We start from the raw sequence: 21,367 nt of genomic DNA, 5'->3' as shown, positions 1-21,367 counted from the left end.
TTCATCCATGCCGTGACAAATCTCTTCATACTTTCAGATTTTATTTAAATTCATTTTCATTTATTTCTGAACATGTAGAAAAAAAATAAGGAAATAAGATAAGCAAACAAAAAAAGAGACGGACATCCCAGTGAGTAATGTGGAGATCACCAGACACACTCAACATGTTCCTTTCATGTTCATAAATGAAGAAGTTTCCCTTATTCTTCTTCAGTAGTTTTTCCTTCAGTCAATCTTGGCGCGCTTCCTCTCCACCAATCAGCGGCCTGCCTGTGACACGTGGCTCCGGAATTCCCCGCGAGCTCCGGGGCTTTCCGCTCTGACTGACAGCTGCGGTATCCAGGGGCAACCAGCTGCCAGAGCGTCAGGCGCGTTTCGCCGCGCGGCGTCCGGACTTCCGGTTACCAGAGTTTGATTTCAGAATTAAATGAGTTCAAGAAGAGAAGAATCGTTTTCAGAGGAGAAACGCTTTAATCCCAGAGGAATCTGATGAGAGCGGACAGGAACGAATCATTTTATAGCAGTCAGGTATTGTTGCACGTCATTATTAGAATACATGAATGTTTGCGAAATGATGTATCTTTGTTTTATTCATGTTTTTTAATCTAATAAAATAAAAAACAAAAAAACCAATCATTGTTTAAAAGTCTGTCAGAAGTCAAACATATTGTTTATGTCAGGTCAGAAAATATTTTACTTTAAATCCAAATAGATTTAAGGAATTAATGTTTCTATTATTTACAGTGTGGTGTGAATAATAATGAGTTGGGTCGGAGGGGAAATGTACTGGAAAAGTGAACATTTTAACTGAAAAGTGAAGAGAAGCGAACGGAAACAACTGAGGAGCCCGGAGGTTTTATTGTGAAGAGCCTCTTCCGGATGCAGCGTTTCTCCTCGTTGCTTCATTTCGATTCAGACTCCGGAGAGTTTCTGGGAAACAGACGGAACCAGGAGCTCGTCGGAAGGTAGACCAGGTAAGACCCAGTTTGGGGTCTTGTTGTGGGTCCTGTTTTGAGTCTGATTGTGGTCTTGTTCTGGGTCTAGTTGTAGGTCTTGTGGTCCTGTTCTGGGTCTTGTTGTGGGTCATTTAGGTCTCGTTGTAGGTCTTGTTGTGATCTTGTTGTGATCTTGTTGTGGGTCTAGTTATAGGTCTAGTTGTGGGTCCTTTAGGTCTGGTTGTGGCCCTGTTGTGGGTCTAATGGGTGTAGGTCTTTTGTTGTTGTTGTTTCTCTTATTCTTAATAATCATTTATTTGTAAACACTTTACATTTTAGAAGAATCTCTACAGTGACAAGAGTCAGTGAGGAAGTAGGAAATAAAACTAGTGAAGATGAAAGAAAAAAGCAGAGTTAAAGGTCAGGAGGTCTGAAGGTTTGGAGTTCTGGGGGTGAGGAGGTGAGGAGGTCTGGGGGTGAGGAAGTCTGGAGGTGAGGAGGTCTGGGGGTGAGGAAGTCTGGAGGTGAGGAGGTCTGGAGGTGAGGAAGTCTGGAGGTGAGGAGGTCTGGAGGTGAGGAAGTCTGGAGGTGAGGAGGTCTGGGGGTGAGGAAGTCTGGAGGTGAGGAGGTCTGGGGGTGAGGAGGTGAGGAGGTCTGGGGGTGAGGAAGTCTGGAGGTGAGGAGGTCTGGGGGTGAGGAAGTCTGGAGGTGAGGAAGTCTGGAGGTGAGGAGGTCTGGGGTGAGGAAGTCTGGAGGTGAGGAGGTCTGGAGGTGAGGAGGTGAGGAGGTCTGGGGGTGAGGAAGTCTGGAGGTGAGGAGGTGAGGAGGTCTGGGGTGAGGAAGTCTGGAGGTGAGGAGGTCAGGAGGTGAGGAGGTCTGGGGGTGAGGAAGTCTGAAGGTTTGGAGTTCTGGGGGTGAGGAGGTCTGGAGGTGAGGAGGTGGGGAGGTCTGGAGGTGGGGAGGTCTGGAGGTGAGGAGGTGGGGAGGTCTGGAGGTGGGGAGGTCTGGAGGTGAGGAGGTCTGGAGGTGAGGAGGTCAGGAGGTGAGGAGGTCTGGAGGTGAGGAGGTGGGGAGGTCAGGAGGTGAGGAGGTCTGGAGGTGAGGAAGTCTGGAGGTCCTGAGGTGAGGAGGTCTGGGGGTGAAGAGGTCTGAGGGTGAGGAGGTCAGGAGGTGAGGAGATCTGAGGTTGTTTACCTGAAGAAAATTCCTCTCATGCTCTTATTGTCCTGTGCTAAGCTAAGCTAGCTGCTCCTGCTCGGGCCTCGTTTCCACGACAACATTTAGTTTTTGTGTTTCAGAAAAGTTTCACACAACTGTTTGAGAATGAAGTCCGTTTCCATGACAACGGCAGCGACACTGAACACAGTGTGGGCAGCATGTTGGGCCGCCCACGGGTTGGCGCTGTTTTGTCGCGTTTTCAGCGGCTCCGACCACCGTTGTCGTGGAAACAGACGCCCGAAACATAACGGAGGTTTTCACTTCCACTGAAAGACGTCGTAGAAACGAGTGCGAGAGTTTTTGAAAGGAGTTGATGAGACGAAGCTGAGATGAACTGCTTGCGTCTGCAGGAAGTCTCTTCAGGAGGAAGATAAGACTCCCTCCATCATCACCATCCTCACCAAGTCACCCTCATCCTCCCACCAGTGTGCTGAGTCATGGCTGGAGCTCTGAGGTACGTCCACAAACTGCAGAGTCATCGCAAACAAACCAAAGGTTCCTGAAAAAAACTCGGAAATCCGGAGCTTTTCACCTCCGCAGGACATTTTTTTTAACAGAATCTGACGTTTAGGAGACGTTCTGTGGTTCTGCCTGCTGCCGGAGAACCACGTGGAATATTCCGACAGGAAGCAGGTAGAACGTGAAGGGTAGAGGTCCCAGGACAGAACCCAGAGGAACTCCAGATTAAACTTCAGTCTGAGCTGAAGAGTCGTTAACATGAAGGAAGTGGAACCCGTCTGATCAACCTGATTGATCCAGTTCAGTGCAGAACCTTTAATCCTGATTTAGTGGTTCAGTGTCTGTAGTTGGAGGTTCTGATATGGCGAGAACCCATTGATCTGATCTGGTATTGATCACTGATCAGGTTGATCTGATCTAGTATTGATCACTAATCGGAGGGGATTGGATCTAACAGACATGTTGTTGGTTCGATGAAGAACTCAGAGACTCTCCAGGATGGAGGCTGAAGAACTGGAATCAGGTTCTACCGACAACCTGAAGATGTTATTGATCGTCTTTGGACAGTGTGTCTTTAATTTGATCTCTAATAGAATTTAGTGGTTGAAGTTTAGTGATTCTGCTCAGAGGTAAAGGGTTCTAGGTTCCACAGAGCTGCCACTGTTTGTCAGTCTGGCTACAGCGCTGAAGAGAAACCCAGGGTTCTTCTGCTTTTCTTCCATCAACGATCAATAGTAGACAGTTCCAGTCTTTAATAGATGAACAAACCATCTCTCCAGGCAGAACGAAGCACTTCTCTTAGAGTTCGACTCCATTTCTTCTTCCAGTTTTCAAGTTTACTGCTTTAATGTTGTCAGTTGTTGGTTCTACCATGGAGCTAATGCTAATGCTAATGCTAAGACAGCTGCTTTCCATTGATCCAGAGGAAACTAAAGTCAATACTGACGGATTATTTCCTTGTATTTGGTCGCAGCTCGTCTGACAGAATCTCAGGTATTTTAATTTCTTCCCCGGCGTCGTAAAGCCAGTTAAAGTAAATGAAACGTGATCAGGAAGTGATCAGGAAGTGATCTGACACCAGAGGACAAACTGTTCAATGACCAATGTTTGGACCAGAAGTGACCCGGATTAGAATAATGAGTGTGTTTATTCACCTTCTGTGTGTCATAATGAACTAAATGTGACGTCGACATCTACATGAAAGTTAAAGTCTCCTACTGGAGTGACTTGATCTGACCTCGGTTCTAAACTGGAGGGAAAGTCTGGAGGACGGTTCTCCGTCCAACTGGCTTCTGTTTCCAGTGGGTGTGCTTGAGTGCTGCGTCCTGATTGGCTGCTCTCTCTGCTCTTTTCTCCTTTTGTTGTTTACGTTTTGTTAGAATTTGATTGAATCTGTGACTGTATTTTTTTTTTGGTCCTTTTAACTCTTTATTTAAATTGTGAAATTAGTCTGAAGGCTTTTTTGTTTTTTGAGTCCTGTGTCTCTTTAACTCCAGCGCGATGACGTCATCGTGTCTAGCACGCACCCCCCCCCCCCCCCCCTCCTCCCGCGCGCCCGCTGCTGGGGATTCTGGGGGATTTCCTCAACTCACAACTTCCAGGAAGTGACTGAAAACTAGAAGGGGGGGGGGGATTACAGAGAGAGGTGGGGAAAAGAAAAGAAAGTACAGCACGTTGAACACAGTTACTGACTGTGTGTGTGTGTGTGTGTGTGTGTGTGTGTTTACAGGATGAGTGAGACTCAGTTCATCAACATGTATGACAATGAGGTGAGTTTTCTCCTTTTCTTACTCTTAAAGACCTTCACAATAAAACTAAACAGAAGAGAAATTAGTTTGTTTTTCTATTAAATGTCTTCTGTTTCCTGGATTAATGAAGCTGGTTTTCTTTTTATGTGCTTCTTCTTTAACTTTATTCCAGTTTTCACCCGTTTAATTCATTTCTCAACACAAAGATGTAAACCCTGTGGACGTACGGATCACTATGACGTTATAGATCTGTACTGGTGTGTGTGTGTGTGTGTGTGTGTGTGTGTGTGTGTGTGTGTGTGTGAGAAACACACACCAGCTGTATGAATGTCTGCATGACCTGAATAGAAATAACATCCTCCTCCTCCTCCTCTTCGTCTTTCAGCTGCAGCTGAACTTGATGCCGTATGATTACATTCCTCCCGTGGACATCAAGACTGAGCCCTACATACCCGAGACAGGTAGCACATGCTAACATGCTAACATGCTAACTAGTCCATCCAGACACCAGATGATTCACAGAAGAAGGAAACGACAGAAAAACGTTGCCCGAGCAGATGAAAGTGTTTTAACGTCTGATTTCAAAGACGTGCGTGAGCCAGGTGTTCAGTTTGATTCTCAGGTGACGAGGTAGGAACTAAAACCTGCTTCGCCTAGTTTCTCCTGACTGGGGACACATAATGGCGCTTGTCCACTAGTCCCTCCTCGACTCGACACGAGCTGAGGCCAGTAGACGATGTGACGCTGGCAGACCGCAGCTGCTGATTGGCCGGCGAGTCAGAGGGCGTCCTGTTCAGCCGCCATTTTTAAACCCGATCAGAACCAGAGAGACGCTCGGAAATCAAGAGGTTTCGTTGTCTGGTGGCGACCAGAGGATTCAGCGACACGCTACCAGTATCAGGAGGTCTCCCAGCCACGGATACCACCAGTGTTCCAGATTAACTGGTTTCCCTGTTAACTGGTGACCTTCTTCCTCCAGCGTCTCCTTTTCACAGCAGATGTTTAAAAAAACCCGACCAGAACCCGAAGCCGTCCTGGAGAACGCTGTATAACCTCCTTTCCATTAAAGTATCGTAGTGTTTGTTTGTCTTGTTTTAACATCAGTTAAACATCTGCTCACAGCTGGTGGCAGAAGTCACCAGTTAACAGGGGCACCAGGGAAACCAAAACACCGGACAGTGAAGCACCATCGTATCGGTCCACGTTTTGTAATATTATTAATAAATATATAAACTAATGCTGAAATCCAATGGATGTTCGCTCCGCATCATATCGGGAGTTCATCACTTGTGCACGACGGGGAAAATCCCCGGTGACTCCGCCCACGAACTAGATTGTAATGGAAAACGACCGTGTAGAGGCGAGGAGGGCCGAGGAGGTACTGGTGGAAAAGCACCATTAGTCGACGTCTTCCTGAGGACTGCTAGAAAATAAAAGCATGTCCTCACACAAACCAACCACGGCCGCTCCACAGTGACAAACACTTCCTGTTCGACTTTTCTGTCTGGAAGTCATGTGATCAGAGATCTGGGAGGAAACCGGGAAAACTGAGGGAAGGTTGTTTGTGTTGCAGCTCACGGGCCATACGTCCAGATCATCGAGGAGCCCAAACAGGTGAGAACCGACCCAACACTTCCTGTTCTGACCTCCCCTCACATTCTCACTGACTCACTCAGTGAGTTCATCCTCACGCTCACTCTGAGAGTGACGTCAGAAGAAGTGACATATCCTGTGTGTGTGTGTGTGTGTGTGTGTGTGTGTGTGTGTGTTTCAGAGGGGCTTTCGTTTCCGTTATGAGTGTGAGGGTCCGTCTCACGGCGGGCTCCCGGGGGCCTCCAGTGAGAAGAACCGGAGAACCTACCCGACGGTGAAGGTGTGCAACAAAATAACCACGCGTTGAGTTTTGAAGCGTTGAAGGGAGCAGCCGGGGGTCAAAGGTCATGCTCAGGGACACACAGTGCTAACCGTCAGCTGTGGGATTTGAACCTGTGAACTTCGGTTCTCTAATCGTTCCTATTGACGTATGTGCAAATAGAACAAAGAACTGCAGTACAACTGGACCATTCTACTATTTATATCCTGTTCTAACCCCCCCCAACAAAGCTTAACCCCCCCCAACACACCCTGACCCCCCCAACACAGCCTGACCCCCCCAACACACCCTGACCCCCCCAACACAGCCTGACCCCCCCAACACAACAACCTAACCCTCCCAACACAGCCTGACCCCCCCAACACAACAACCTGACCCCCCCAACACAACATCCTAACCCCCCCAACACAGCCTGACCCCCCCAACACAACAACCTAACCCCCCCAACACAACCTGACCCCCCCCAACACAGCCTAGACAGACTGAACCATAAAGCGTAAAATCAGAAGTTCTGCTCGTCGTGTGAAGGAGGAGGAGTCAGAAGGTTCAGCCCGAGAAGCAAAATAAAGACCATAACATGTGAATATCAGCGTGTTGTTGTTTCTCCGGGTGCCTCAGATCAATAACTACGTGGGCCACGCCCGGGTGGAGGTCCAGCTGGTGACCCACTCCGACCCCCCCAGGGTCCACGCTCACAGCCTGGTGGGACGCAACTGCAACGAGAGCGGAACCTGCTCCATGGACATCGGCCCCAACGACCTGACCGCCTCGTCAGTGACCAATCACACCGCAGCATGCACACGCACGCACACACACACACACACACACACACACACACACACACACACACACACACACACACACACACACACACACACACACACACACACACACAGCAGAAACAAAATGAAAACAGATAATATTTGTGCTGCAGTTTCAGTAATCTGGGGATTCTTCACGTCACCAAGAAAGGAGTCGTAGAGGTTTTAACTCGAAGGCTGAGAGAAGAACGGCAGAGACAGAAAGGAGCACACCTGAACCTGACAGGTAACCACACCTGACAGGTAACCACACCTGACCGGTAACCAGAGCTGATCCTGACAGGTAACCAGAGGCCTGTACTACGAACCGTGATCAACATATCCAGGATCTCTCTGTGTTTCCTGGAACTCACTAGTTCAATCCAGACCTACTTGTGCACGTTCACGTGAAAGGGGGCGGAGCTTGCAGCGTCTGACCAATCAGACACAGAGAAACTCTGTAGAGCAGTTTACAGATTACTGAAGGATCAGTTAATCTCTGAGATTATGAAGAATTCCAACACATCCAGCAGCTCAAAGCAACACTGCTGCTGCAGCCAAAGCCAGAACCTTCCTGACTTGTTAATGCCGACTTGGTGAGATTAGAGCAGATTAATTAATCAGTGATATAAACGGACAGCAGGTCTGCTGATCAATCAGTTTCACTTCATTCCAGCAGAAACGTTTCAGGCTGAACTTCTCTTGTGTTTTGTGTTGGAATATTAATTCATCACCGTGACGACAGGATTAGTTCTGGTTCTATAAATTCATGGTTCTGCAGTTCTGTCAGGTGTGATCATGAACCTCATTATTCCAGATTAATCCTCGTGGAGATTAACAGACCTGGAACAAGTCAAGAACTAAAACATCCTTCAGAGCCTCAGAGACCAGGATTTATTTTATTATGTCAAAAAGATCGTTCTAAATTTCTCCTCTCCGCTGCAGCTCAGCGCTGAACCTGCCCACCAATCACCATCATTTAAGAATGGGCAGGGTGATTTCCAAGAGATCTGATTGGTCAGGAGGCGGAGCTCTGACCTCTTATCTAGAACATATCCTGCTCCGGAGCAGGTTAGACTCTCAGCGTCAGTTACCATGGTGATTTCTCCTGGTGAGAAGTGAGCGAGCGTCGTAGTACAGAAAACCAGAGTTAATCCTGAAGTTATCTCGATAAGAGAAACTCCAGCTTGGTAGTCCAGGCCACAGGACATGAACTGAGGGTGAAACGCTGCCCCCTGCAGATACGGAGGACGGCTCCATCCAGAAGGAGGCCAAGGAGCTGGGGAAGGTGATGGACCTGAACATCGTCAGGCTGAAGTTCACCGCCTACCTGCAGGACAGCAACGGCGCCTTCACCCGAGCGCTGAAACCTGTGGTGTCCAACCCCATCTACGACAGCAGTGAGTCCCCCCTGAGGAGAAGCAGGCTCCGCCTCCCTCCCCGGCCACGCCCACTAACTCGTCTGCTGTCATCTCTCCAGAGTCGCCGAACGCCTCCAACCTGAAGATCTCTCGGCTGGACAAGACGTGCGGCTCAGTGCTCGGAGGAGACGAGATCTTCCTGCTCTGTGACAAAGTCCAGAAAGGTGAGGGAGGGCGGTCCTCCAGAGGGTGGACGCGGGCTCGCCGTCAGTCCGTCTGACGTCCCATCATGCCTCTGTGTTCCGCAGACGACATCGAGATCCGTTTCTATGAAGAGGATGACGAGGCGTGCTGGGAGGCGTTTGGGGACTTCTCACCCACTGACGTCCACAAGCAGGTCTCTGATTGATTCTGGGTCTGAGGGTCCGCCTCCCGTAGAGTCACGGTGGTCGAGAGTTAACGTGGCTCCTCCCCCTCGTCTCTCCTCAGTACGCCATCGTCTTCAAGACGCCGGCCTATCACAGCACAGAGATCGAGCGGCCCGTCACCGTCTTCCTGCAGCTGAGGAGGAAGAAGGCTGGAGACAGCAGCGACCCCAAACAGTTCACCTACTTCCCCCAGGTCCAAGGTGAGACACACACACACACACACACACACACACACACACACACACACACACACACACACACACACACACACACACACACACACACACACACACACACACGGTCTGTGGTTCCTTCAGGTCCTGTTCATCTGCTGTGTTTCAGACAAAGAGGAGGTGATGAGGAAGAAGCAGAAGCCGCTGCCTCACAATGAGTACTGGAGAGGAGGAGGAGGAGGAGGAGCCGGGGGGTTCGGAGGAGGAGCTGGAGGAGGAGGAGGAGGAGGTGAGCAGGAGGTGGGGAACAGGCGGAGGGAGGCGAAGGTGGAGGAGGAGGTGAACGAGCACAGATGTGGCTCTGTGTTTACGTTTTAAACTTTCTCCTCCGTCAGGGTTTCTGTTCCAGCAGATGAACGGAGTGGGCGGAGCAGGAAGTGGAGGGGGAAACGGAGTGTTCTACACCGGAGACTTCACAGGCTTTGGGGGTGGGGGCGGGGGCGGGGCGCAGCTCTCAAGCTCCACCCCCCAGCAGAACGCCGGCCCACCGGGGGGACGGGGCAGTTTGGCCGTGCAGCAGCAGCTGGTTCGGCTCGGTGAGAATCCACAGGCTGGCGCCGGTTCTGATCCGTCCTCCCAAGTTTCCGTGCCAAACGTCGTTCGTCTGTCTCCGCCTCCAGCCGCCAGCCTCGGCAGCAGAGCCTCGCTGGGCGCCCGGCACGCCGCCGCCGCCCTGCTGCAGTACTGCAGCACCGGAGACGCCCGGGTCCTTCTGGCACTCCAGAGGCACCTCTGCAGCATCCAGGACGCCAACGGAGACACGTGAGTCCACCTTCCTGTCAGCAGCGCGGGGGCTGAGCCTCGCGTCGCCATGACAACGCTGTGGTTTGTGGTTCCAGACCGCTACACCTCGCCATCATCCACCAGCAGACCGCCGTCATCCAGCAGCTGATCCACACGATGCTCAGCAGCCAGCAGCACGGCGTGCTGAACACCAGCAACCACCTGCAGCAGGTAACCAGCCTAACTAGTCCTGTCAACACCAGCCTAACTAATCCTATCAACACCAACTTAACTAGTCCTGTCAACACCAGCCTAACTAGTCCTGTCAACACCAGCCTAACTAGTCAACACATCAACATATCCAGGATCTCTGTGTTTCCTGGGTTAACCTATCGAGATGTGCAGGATCCTGATCACCGTTACTACCAAGCAGGTTATCAACTCGCTCGTTCAACCCAGACGCGTTCACGTGAAAGGGGCGGAGTTTGCAGCATCTGAGCGTGACGACAGGACTAGTTCTGGTTCTATAAATTCATGTTTCTGCAGTTCTGTCAGGTGTGATCATGAACCTCATTATTCCAAGAACAAAAACATCCTTCAGAGCCTCAGAGACCAGGATTAATTTTATTATGTCAAAAAGATCGTTCTAAATTTCTCCTCTCCGCTGCACCTCAGAGCTGAACCTGTGTACCAATCACCATCATGTAAGAATGGGCGGGTCATTTTCCAAGGGATCTGATTGGTCAGGAGGCGGAGCTCTGACCTCTTATCTAGAACATATCCTGCTCCAGAGCAGGTTAGACTTTCAGTGAGCGTCGTAGTACAGAAAACCAGAGTTAATCCTGAAGTTATCTCGATAAGAGAAAATTCAGCTTCATGGTACAGGCCACTGTTTAACTAGTCCTGTCAACACCAGTAACCATGTCCAGCAGTCATTGACAGGAAGTCCAGTTTACAACACATGTTGAATTAACTAGTTCACCTCATTGAGCCCCAGGTGACACTGACTCCGCCCCTTCCACAGACTCCTCTCCACCTGGCGGTGATCACCAGGCAGGTAAAGGTGGTGGAGGTTCTGATGCGGGCGGGGGCTGACCCCACCGTGCCAGACAAAGATGGCCGCAGCGCCCTCCACCTGGCTGCGTCGGCCGGAGACCACACGACGCTCCGCCTCCTGCTGGCTCACCTGGGCGAACGCCACGCCCACCTGGTCAACACGCCGGACTTCCACGGTGAGCAGACGCCTCTAAGGCCGGGCCGGCCGTGCAGGTGAGACCCTCTGAAACAAACTGACCCGCCGTCTCACCGCCAGGCCTCCACCCTCTGCACCTCGCGGTGAGGAGGGACGGCGAGCGCTGCCTCCGCCTGCTGGTTGAAGGCGGAGCCAAGATAAATGCACCTGAGCAGAAGAGTGGAAACACCGCCCTCCATCTGTCTGTCAGAGAAAACCTCTTCAAGGTGGCCTGCACGCTGATAACAGAGGTGAGGCACAGGGGGGCGGAGCCTCCGAGTAAGAGGCGGGGCTTCTGGATAAAGGGGGGTTGGTGATCTGAGGAGCAGGGGGGGGGGGGACAGGGTAAAGGGGGCGGGGCCTAATTTAACAGTAGTTTGTTTTGTTTACAGCTGAAAGCTGATGTGAACTCCTGCACATTCAGTGGAAACACTCCACTGCACCTGGCAGCCAGTCTGGGATCCCCAACCCTCTGCTCCATGCTCATCGCTGCAGGTGAGAGGCACACACACACACACACACACACACACACACACACACACAGAGCTGTCCCCAGGTGACTCACTGTGCTCCGGTTCCCAGGTGCAGACAAAAACATGGAGAACGATGAGCCGCTCTTCTTCAGCTCCTCCTCAGACGAGGAGCAGGAGGAGCAAGACGCCGCCTCCCCGCCCATCGTCTCACGGAAGAGGCCGGCCGGAGGCCACACGCCCCTGGAGCTCGCCAAGTGTCAGAAGGTAACAGACCGGGACAAGAAAAGCAACTGACAGAGGTTACTTTGTCCATTTTGACTCAATTTCCCCCTCCCCCAGGTGAGGAACCTGCTGATCTGCAGTCCAAAGTCGAGTCGTCACACCAGCAAAAAGATCAAAGCCAGCAATGAGCAGGGTGAGACACACACACACACACACACACACACACACACACACACACACACACACACACACACACACACACACACACACACACACACACACACACACACACACACACACACAGCGGGTAGAACCTCTGTGTTCTGGCTCTTTGTTTGGACCGTTTCCACAGGCGAACCAATCAGGAGGCTGTATTCTGCTGCCTCCTGGTGGTCACTAGGAGGAAGAATGCCACTACAGTCACACTGCTTTTATAGGAACGGAGAACATCTTACTGTGAAATCTGACTGTGTGTGTGTGTGTGTGTGTGTGTGTGTGTGTGTGTGTGTGTGTGTGTGTGTGTGTGTGTGTGTGTGTGTGTGTGTGTGTGTGTGTGTGTGTGTGTGTGTGTGTGTGTGTGTGTGTGTGTGTGTGTGTGTGTGTGTGTGTGTGTGTGTGTGTGTGTGTGTGTGTGTGTGTGTGTGTGTGTGTGTGTGTGTGTGTATAGAAGGCAGCAGCAGCTCCGTTCTGGATGAAGACACTCTCTCTCGGCTCTTGGAGGTTCTCAGTGTGGAAAAAGTCTCCTGGAAGAAACTGGCCGACAAACTGGGAATGATGACTCTGACACACCTGTACCAGGAGAGCCCCGCCCCCTGTGAGCGCCTGCTGCACCACTACCAGGTAACACAACTACCACTCAACACCATGCGTCAGCGCCACATACATTTACTCCAAGTAACGCAATAATTGTGTGTGTGTGTTTGTGTAGCTGGGTAGAGGTCCAGTCGAAGGTTTGGTTGAAGCGCTTCAGTCTCTCGGTCTGACAGAAGGAGTCCGATTACTGAGGAACACACAACTGAGAGAAGACAAACACAACACAGGTAACACACTCACCATCAGTAACACACACACAATCAGTAATACACACCCCATCAGTAATACACACAATCAGTACTACACGTTCAGTATTACACACACACGATAATACACATTCCTCACCTTCACACAGCACACTCACCTGGTGTGTGTCTTTCTGTCCAATCAGAGGTCACGGTAGACAGTGGCTTTGGCAGCCAACCAATGGAAGAGGAAGAGGAGCGGCCAGTAGCCAATCAGTGAGGAGCTTTCCCTCAGAGGCGGGGCTTGTTCTCCTGCAGCCAGCAGGGGGCGTCGGTGTGTGAGCAAGAGGAACCCTGAGGCTCGATCTAAGGCGTGAAGAAAGTTTCTAATGAAGAGTTAGTCAGAAAACCAAGTGGCACCATATTTCTGTTCATATCATCTTGTTTTCAGCCGTTTTCAAATAATTTATATTTTACTTTGTTTTAACTGTTTTTTTGTTTCCTTTGTCGACTTTATTTGATTGTTTACAGTCTGAATCACATTTAATCTGACGATGAATCAAAGAGTCCAGTTTCTAATGTAAAAACAACACAAGCCCTGGGAGGTCATGTGACTGCACCAGTAAAGATTGTAAATGTGATTGAAATGAATAAAAAACAATCTTGAAGTGTTGGATTGAGTCATTGTGTGTAAATGACTTTAGTTAATGGGAGAAAGCTGAAGTTACTTCAATAGGGAGGAAGATGCTGGAGAGTCTGGTTCAGCCGGTATGGCCCAGTACGGCTCGGTGTACCTTGGTACGGCTCGGTTCGGCCCGGTATCCTCAGGTTGGAGATGTTTTTGTTGCTGGGAAGATTCGCGCGCTGCCTCGCCTCCCCGCAGCCTCGCCTTCAACATTAAATTCTCTCTCAGCCAATCAGAAAAATCCTTCGAGGCGTCACTTGGCAGACGCGCAGGCCTGCAGCCAATCAGATCGCGAGGATCGGGGACGGGCGCAGGGAGCAGAGGCAGACCGAGTGACAGCGTCCGAGTCCCGGGGAGGAATATCACGGAGCCTCCGTGGGGAAAACCCTGCAACGCGGACAAGATGCCGAACAAAACCAAGAAGGAGAAGGTGAGTGGCGGTCGCGGCGCGGCGGTGAGGGCGTGAAGGGGGGCGTGCTGCCCAGGAGCGGGCGGCTCGAGGCGGGATGGAGCTGCTCCCTGCTAGCGGCTAGCGGAGCGCCCAGGCCCCGCTAACGGCTCACCGCGGAGCCGCAAGCGGCTTGACGGGCGTCTCCTCCGCGTGTCTCCGCTCCACGAGCCGCACACCGGCCCCCTGCACCCAGTCCTCACGGTACACGCTCCGGTTCTGTGGTTGGCTGGGTACCGGGGCTGGTGTCGGTCCGGGGAGACTCCCGTAACCCTGCAGCGAGCTGCGGTGAGCAGGAGCACCGGGACGAGCCGCCGCCGGAGCGCCTCAATTATCCACCCTCCTCCGGAGAGCCGCCCGGCGGGTCCCGGAGCCGCTGCAGCCCGCGGTGACTCATTAAACGTGACGGCTCACGGAGCGGCAGCGGTGGCCGAGCCCGGGGGAGGAACCGAGGAGGTTGAACTGCTGCAGGAGGTCCCGGTGGAAAGACATTCCAACACGCCCGGAGCAGAGGGTCACTGGTTCGAGTCCCGCTGCGGGAGCAGAGGGTCACTGGTTCGAGCCACTTCTCCAGTTTCAAACCGAAGTAAGATACCATCAAATAAAAGCAGCAAATCTGATTTCCAGCAGTAGGATGGAGTGAGGAGGCTGGACCTGCTGCGTCGGGGTCAGGAGGTCAAACAGGAGGAAACACAAGGAGCCGGCGGACGTTTGACTCTTCTGGTGCTTCTTGATGAGAACTTTCCCACCTGCAGCCAGAACCCTGGGACCTGACCCGGCTGCTCCGTCTGGTGGTTTTCACCATGGTGGACTCGTTCTGGTCTTCATATAAGTTCCAGCTTAAGAGCCACGGTACCACGTCACCGAGAACCCAGCTGAACCCAGTGGAACTGATGACCGATGAGGTGGCTGAACTGTCGACTTGTCGGGTGCTGGTCTGGTTCCTGTTTGTGGAGATTCGTGGTGTTTCTGGTTCTACAACTGCACATATAAGTGCCTGTTTCTTTCAAAGAACAGACGGATTGTTTGTTTCCAACACAAGTTCTTTGCTGGTGTCCGTCTCTGAGAACCTTCCTCATGGGAACATGAATATGGACAGTGTGTGAAAACACTGTTTACCTCTTAAATGCGGATCAAGTTCTGCAGATGATCCTTTTGCTGGCTCACTTGAGTTTCCAGATTATTGGTTTCTTCAGTGTTCCTGGAGAACAGCTGCAATGTGAACAGCTGGAGAACAGCTGCAGTGTGGCGAACACCTTGAGAACAGCTGCAGTGTGGAGAACAGCTGCAGTGTGGAGAACAGCTACAGTGTGGAGAACAGCTGGAGAACAGCTACAGTGTGGAGAACAGCTGGAGAACAGCTGCAGTGTGGAGAACAGCTGCAGTATGGAGAACAGCTGCAGTGTGGAGAACAGCGACAGTGTGGAGAACAGCTGCAGTGTGGAGGACAGCTGCAGTGTGGAGAACAGCGACAGTGTGGAGAACAGCTGGAGAACAGCGACAGTGTGGAGAACAGCTGGAGAACAGCTGCAGTGTGGAGAACAGCTGCAGTGTGGAGAACAGCTGGAGAACAGCTGCAGTGTGGAGAACAGCTGCAGTGTGGAGAACAGCTGCAGTGTGGAGGACACGGCGTCTCCTACAGGCCCAACAAGCTCCATAGAATCACAGCAGCGAGTTTCCTCCATCACTGCTCCCTCAGAGAACGCCTGAGGAGAGGCTGCGACACCTGTGATTGGCTCCTCCGACCAGGAATGACGCCGTGATGGTGTTAGCATTGTTGATGCGCTAGCATGTTAGCATGCTGACTCGTGTTTTCCTCTTTCCCTGCAGGAATCGACCAAATCTGCCAAAAGCGGCACGAAGAACAGCAGCAAGGATGGAACCTCGGAGAACTCTGAGGAGGTCAGGGGCCGCACACACTCTGCACACACACACACACACACACACACACACACACACACACACACACACACACACAGTATTTCTTTTAAAATGTAACCTGGCTTCTAATGATGTCATCACCACCAAGACCAACCAGTGAGGCTATGTGACATTTAGGCACAAAAAGCTGTTCAAGTCAAGAAGGTTTTCTGAAAGTGTGTGTGTGTGTGTGTGTGTGTGTGTGTGTGTGTGTGTGTGTGTGTGTGTGTGTGTGTGTGTGTGTGTGTGTGTGTGTGTGTGTGTGTGTGTGTGTGTGTGTGTGTGTGTGTGTGTGTGTGTGTGTGTGTGTGTGTGTGTGTGTGTGTGTGTGTGTGTGTGTGTGTGTGTGCAGGCCCAGCAGCAGCAGAGTGGCAGTAAGCGTCCCAGTAACAGCACGCCTCCTCCCACTCAGCTCAATAAGATCAAATACTCCGGAGGACCTCAGCTGGTGAAGAAGGAGCGACGCCAGAGTTCCTCTCGCTTCAGCCTGACCAAGAACAGAGAGCTGCAGAAACTCCCGGCACTCAAAGGTGCTCTGAACTCCTCCTGCGACTCACCTGTAACTCATCAGTTACTCACCTGTAACTCACCTGTTACCCCCCCCCCCCAGATGCGCCCCCGGTGGACCGGGAGGAGCTCTTTGTGCAGAAGTTGCGTCAATGCTGCGTGCTGTTTGACTTTGTGAGCGACCCGCTCAGCGACCTGAAGTACAAGGAGGTGAAGAGGGCGGGGCTTAACGAGATGGTGGAGTACATCACACACAACAGCGACGTGGTGACGGAGTCCATCTACCCCGAGGCCGTCTTCATGGTGAGGAGCCCACAGATAGCTCAGATAGCTCAGTTAGCACGGTTAGCCTAGTCAGCACGGTTAGCCTGGCGTCGCTCATCAGCTGATCTTATCGCTCCAGTTCTCCATCAACCTGTTCCGGACCCTGCCCCCGTCCTCCAACCCCACCGGAGCGGAGTTCGACCCCGAGGAGGACGAGCCCACGCTGGAGGCGGCCTGGCCTCACCTGCAGGTCGCTGGCAGCCGCACAGTACGGTCTTCACGCTGATCCACTGCGCCGCCGCCGTCTCACCCACTCTGTTTGTGTCCTCAGCTGGTCTACGAGTTCTTCCTCCGTTTCCTCGAGTCTCCGGACTTCCAGCCAAACGTCGCCAAAAAGTACATCGACCAAAAGTTTGTCCTGTCGGTAAGACGCCCCCTGCTGGAGGGCCGGGCCGGGCGGGGTAAGGGTGGAGCAGGAGGGGGGGGGCCTCTGGGCGCGTCTCTGACGCCGGGCTGTGTTTCAGCTGCTGGAGCTGTTCGACAGTGAAGACCCCCGAGAGAGGGACTTCCTCAAGACCATCCTGCACCGGATCTACGGAAAGTTCCTGGGACTCAGAGCCTACATCCGACGCCAGATCAACAACATCTTCTACAGGTCAGAGCAGAACCAGAACCAGAACCAGAACCTGAACCAGAACCAGAACCAGATCAGTCTGTGTGTTTGTTCTTCAGGTTTATCTACGAGACTGAACATCACAACGGGATCGCTGAACTGCTGGAGATCCTGGGAAGGTAACGCTCTCTAACACACACACACACACACACACACACACACACACACACACACACACACACACACACACACACACACTCTGACCGCTCTCTCTCTCCAGCATCATTAACGGCTTCGCTCTGCCGCTGAAAGAAGAACACAAGATGTTTCTGATCCGAGTTCTACTGCCGCTGCATAAAGTCAAGTCTCTGAGTGTCTACCACCCCCAGGTCAGTAACCCCCCCCCCCCCACAACTTTATACCCCCAGGTCAGTGCTGCTCCACTTTCTGCCCCCACCCCCCCTGTACCCCCTCCCCAACTCTCTGACCCCTGTCCTTGTCCCCCCCACCCCCCCAGCTGGCGTACTGTGTGGTCCAGTTCCTGGAGAAGGACAGCAGCCTGACGGAGCCGGTGAGCACCGCCGAGGAGTTGCCTCCTTTGTTGTCATGACAACCCTGGCTGAGCGTTGTGACCTCTGACCTCTGCAGGTGATCGTGGGCCTGCTGAAGTTCTGGCCAAAGACCCACAGTCCCAAGGAGGTGATGTTCCTCAACGAGCTGGAGGAGATCCTGGATGTCATCGAGCCGACAGAGTTCGTCAAAGTCCAAGAGCCGCTGTTCAGACAACTGGCCAAGTGTGTGTCCAGCCCCCACTTCCAGGTACTGGACCTGAGCCGGTACTGGTACTGGTACTGGACCTGACCCCTGACCTGGACCTGAGCCCAGCCTCTGAGTGTGATGGTGGAGATGTTCCATCACTTCCTTTATATTAGACCTGTGGTGATGGAGATGATGATGATGATGATGGAAGTGGTGGTGGTGATGATGATGAAGAGGTGCTGTGTTCCAGGTAGCAGAACGAGCTCTATACTACTGGAACAACGAGTACATCATGAGTCTGATCAGTGACAACGCTGCTAAGATTCTCCCAATCATGTTTCCTGCTCTTTACAAGAACTCCAAGAGCCACTGGAACAAGTGAGACACTCTGACACACACACACACACACACACACACACACACACACACACACACTGACACACACTCTTGAAGCCTTGAATGATTTACTTTGTCCTCAGATTGTTACAAACTCCTCCTCCCCCTCCCCCTCCCCCTCCCCCCTCCCCCTCCCCCTCCCCCCTCCCTCCTCCTCCTCCTCCTCCCCCCTCCCTCCTCCTCCTCCCCCCCCCCCCCCCCCCCCCCCCCCCTGCTCCTCCTCAGGACCATCCACGGGCTGATCTACAACGCCCTGAAACTCTTCATGGAGATGAACCAGAAGCTGTTTGACGACTGCACTCAGCAGTACAAGGCTGAGAAGCAAAAGTAACTGAAGTTTCACTGAGTCGCTGCAACATCAACCTGCGTACTGACTAATACTATCTCTCTCTCTCTCTCTCTCGCTCTCGCTCTCGCTCTCTATCTCTCTCTATCTCGCTGTCTCTCTCTCATTCTCTCTCTCACGCTGTCTCTCTCTCTCTCTCTCTCTCTATCTCGCTGTCTCTCTCTCATTCTCTCTCTCACGCTGTCTCTCTCTCTCTCTCTCTCTCTCTCTCTCTCTCTCTCTATCTCTGTAGAGAGAAGTACAAGCTGAAGGAGAGGGAGGAGATCTGGCATAAGATCGAGGACTTGGCCCGTCAGAACCCACAGGTACATGTTACCATGGCAACAATAGTGTGTGTATCAGAATAGCTGATCACCTGCCACAGCATCAGGAGCATCTTCCTGTCTGACCCCCCCCACCTGTTTGTTTTCAGAGTAACAAGCTCCACCCACTTCGCCCTGGACTCCACCCACAAGAAGAGGTCAGTCCTGCTCACGTTGTTCACATTACTGCATGCTGTCTGTGGCACTGAACTCTGGTCCCGACCTGTCTGTGGTACTGAACTCTGGTACTGACCTCTGGTACCGACCTGTCTGTGGTACCGACCTCTGGTACTGACCTCTGGTACCGACCTGTCTGTTTGCAGTACATGTTGTACACTGACAGCTCGGTGGCTGTTTACTCTATGGAAACTGAGACTCCGACAGCTGAAGACATTCAACTGCTGAAAAAGACTGTGGAGAGCGAGGCCTCACAGGTACACACACACACACACACACACACACACACACACACACACACACACACACACACACACACACACACACACACACACACACACACACAAGCAGCCTTTTAGAGGAATCTGCTGTTTCGTTGTGTCAGAAGAAACCTTGATTTCAGTTATTTTACTGTGTGTGTGTGTGTGTGTGTGTGTGTGTGTGTGTGTGTGTGTGTGTGTGTGTGTGTGTGTGTGTGTGTGTGTGTGTGTGTGTGTGTGTGTGTGTGTGTGTGTGTGTGTGTGTGTGTGTGTGTGTGTGTGTGTTCAGGGTCTGAAGGACCTGAAGAAGGAGAAGGTTCTAGTGAGGAAGAAGTCGGAGCTGCCGCAGGACGTCTACACCATCAAAGCTCTGGAGGCTCATAAGAGAGCTGAGGAGTACCTGACAGCCAATCAGGAGGCACTCTGACCGGCGGGGGGCGGTCCGTCCCCAGCCTGACTGCGACCCCGTCCTGGCCACACCGCACCCCCCCCCCCCCCCCCCCCCCCCCTCCCCGGGGCGCCGGCCCACCACACGTAGGACACTAGAAGCTCGTCCGTCCGCTCTGTGTCTCCACTGTGATTGGACATCTGCTTCATGTCTCCGTCACACCTCTCCGGCACAGGACTGACAGGCCCCGCCCCTCCATCAGGCTGGGCCCCGCCCCCACCAGGCCCTGCCGCCTCACCTTTAGAGTGGCGTTTGAATGTTGAAGCAGACTTCCCGAGTCCACGTCCTCAGTCCAACACCTGAACGGACCACCACAGCCGGAGCCCCGCCCACCTGCAGCTGACTCAACCAATCGGCTGTCAGCCTGGATCTGCAGCTGAGGCAGCTTCAGAGGAGGCGTGGTCATTGTGCTCGTCCAATCAGATGTCAGCTTTTCCCTCAATCAGTTACTTTTTCACCCCCAGCTGAGGGCGCCGTCACCACTCCATCCTCTCTCATCACTCCATCCTCTCTCTCATCACTCCATCCTCTCTCATCACTCCATCCTCTCTCATCACTCCATCCTCTCTCTCATCACTCCATCCTCTCTCATCACTCCATCCTCCCTCTCATCACTCCATCCTCTCTCACCACTCCATCCTCTCCCTCATCACTCCATCCTCTCTCACCACTCCATCCTCTCCCTCATCACTCCATCCTCTCTCTCACCACTCCATCCTCTCTCTCATCACTCCATCCTCTCTCATCACTCCATCCTCTCTCTCATCACTCCATCCTCCCTCTCATCACTCCATCCTCTCTCTCATCACTCCATCCTTCCTCTCATCACTCCATCCTCCCTCATCACTCCATCCTCTCATCACTCCATCCTCCCTCTCATCACTCCATCCTCTCTCTCATCACTCCATCCTCTCCCTCATCACTCCATCCTCTCTCATCACTCCATCCTCTCTCTCATCACTCCATCCTCCCTCTCATCACTCCATCCTCGTTGCTGTTTAATGAAGGCTGGTTGTTTCAGTCTGCGATCTGATTGGTCGCCTTCATTCATTTTCTTTTCGTTAATCAAGCCAACTTTAATTTTGTGGCTTCAAATCCAACAGTCGCCTGAATGTTACTGAGAAAAACCAACAGGAGGAATAAAGAACTGCTTTATATGGAAGGAACCTGCAGAACCAGAGTCGGGGGAGGGGGAACCTGCAGAACCAGAGTCAGAGGAGGGGGAACCTGCAGAACCAGAGTCAGAGGAGGGGGGAACCTGCAGAACCAGAGTCGGGGGAGGGGGAACCTGCAGAACCAGAGTCGGGGGAGGGGCTGCGGCTGGTCGTGGTCTCCTGCTCTGGACTCTCAGTGGTCAAAAGTGTTTTTCATTCTTTTCTTTTTTTTGTTAAACATTCAGAAACTAGAAACTTTGAAAAGCTTCTTTTGGAAAAAGTTTGATGAAATCAGAACAGATCCGCTATTTTTACTCGTTTCTCTGAACTCGACAGTTTACATTTTATTTTTGGACTCGTGGCCACGCCCTCTACATTCAGGACAC

The 21,367-nt window shown here is 52.2% G+C and overlaps 2 protein-coding genes across 3 annotated transcripts; both read left to right on the top strand.

Moving 5' to 3' along the window:
- Positions 1-909: 909 nt before the first annotated feature.
- nfkb2 (nuclear factor of kappa light polypeptide gene enhancer in B-cells 2 (p49/p100)) lies at positions 910-13,375 on the top strand. 2 transcript variants are annotated; one of them, XM_080481189.1, is made up of 24 exons: positions 910-974; positions 2,504-2,607; positions 4,342-4,381; positions 4,746-4,821; positions 5,934-5,974; positions 6,135-6,233; positions 6,852-7,003; positions 7,168-7,280; positions 8,275-8,433; positions 8,514-8,618; positions 8,703-8,791; positions 8,884-9,022; positions 9,165-9,284; positions 9,391-9,591; positions 9,676-9,817; positions 9,895-10,009; positions 10,803-11,010; positions 11,091-11,260; positions 11,402-11,504; positions 11,592-11,746; positions 11,822-11,897; positions 12,372-12,544; positions 12,633-12,744; positions 12,909-13,375. In XM_080481189.1, exons 2-24 carry the CDS (start codon positions 2,591-2,593, stop codon positions 12,980-12,982), a joined length of 2,679 nt encoding a protein of 892 aa, XP_080337315.1. In that variant the 5' UTR covers positions 910-974; positions 2,504-2,590; the 3' UTR covers positions 12,983-13,375. The 2 variants fall into 2 exon arrangements, with proteins under 2 accessions (XP_080337315.1, XP_080337316.1); XM_080481190.1 differs by having other exon boundaries at positions 939-974; positions 2,508-2,607.
- Positions 13,376-13,703: 328 nt separating this feature from the next.
- On the top strand, positions 13,704-21,330 carry ppp2r5d (protein phosphatase 2, regulatory subunit B', delta). Its single transcript, XM_080482099.1, has 17 exons — positions 13,704-13,817; positions 15,666-15,737; positions 16,108-16,285; positions 16,366-16,565; positions 16,666-16,776; positions 16,858-16,950; positions 17,051-17,181; positions 17,259-17,318; positions 17,420-17,528; positions 17,657-17,710; positions 17,788-17,958; positions 18,149-18,276; positions 18,520-18,621; positions 18,873-18,945; positions 19,053-19,100; positions 19,266-19,376; positions 19,669-21,330. The coding sequence occupies exons 1-17, from the start codon at positions 13,791-13,793 to the stop codon at positions 19,804-19,806; spliced, it is 1,806 nt and encodes a 601-aa protein (XP_080338225.1). The 5' UTR covers positions 13,704-13,790; the 3' UTR covers positions 19,807-21,330.
- The last annotated feature ends 37 nt before the right edge of the window (positions 21,331-21,367 follow it).

This window comes from Lipophrys pholis, assembly GCF_963383615.2.
Source record: "Lipophrys pholis genome assembly, chromosome: 15".
Classification (NCBI taxonomy): Eukaryota; Metazoa; Chordata; class Actinopteri; order Blenniiformes; family Blenniidae; genus Lipophrys; species Lipophrys pholis.
Note: the sequence above shows the minus strand (reverse complement) of the source record. Positions and strands in the feature narration are given on the sequence as shown.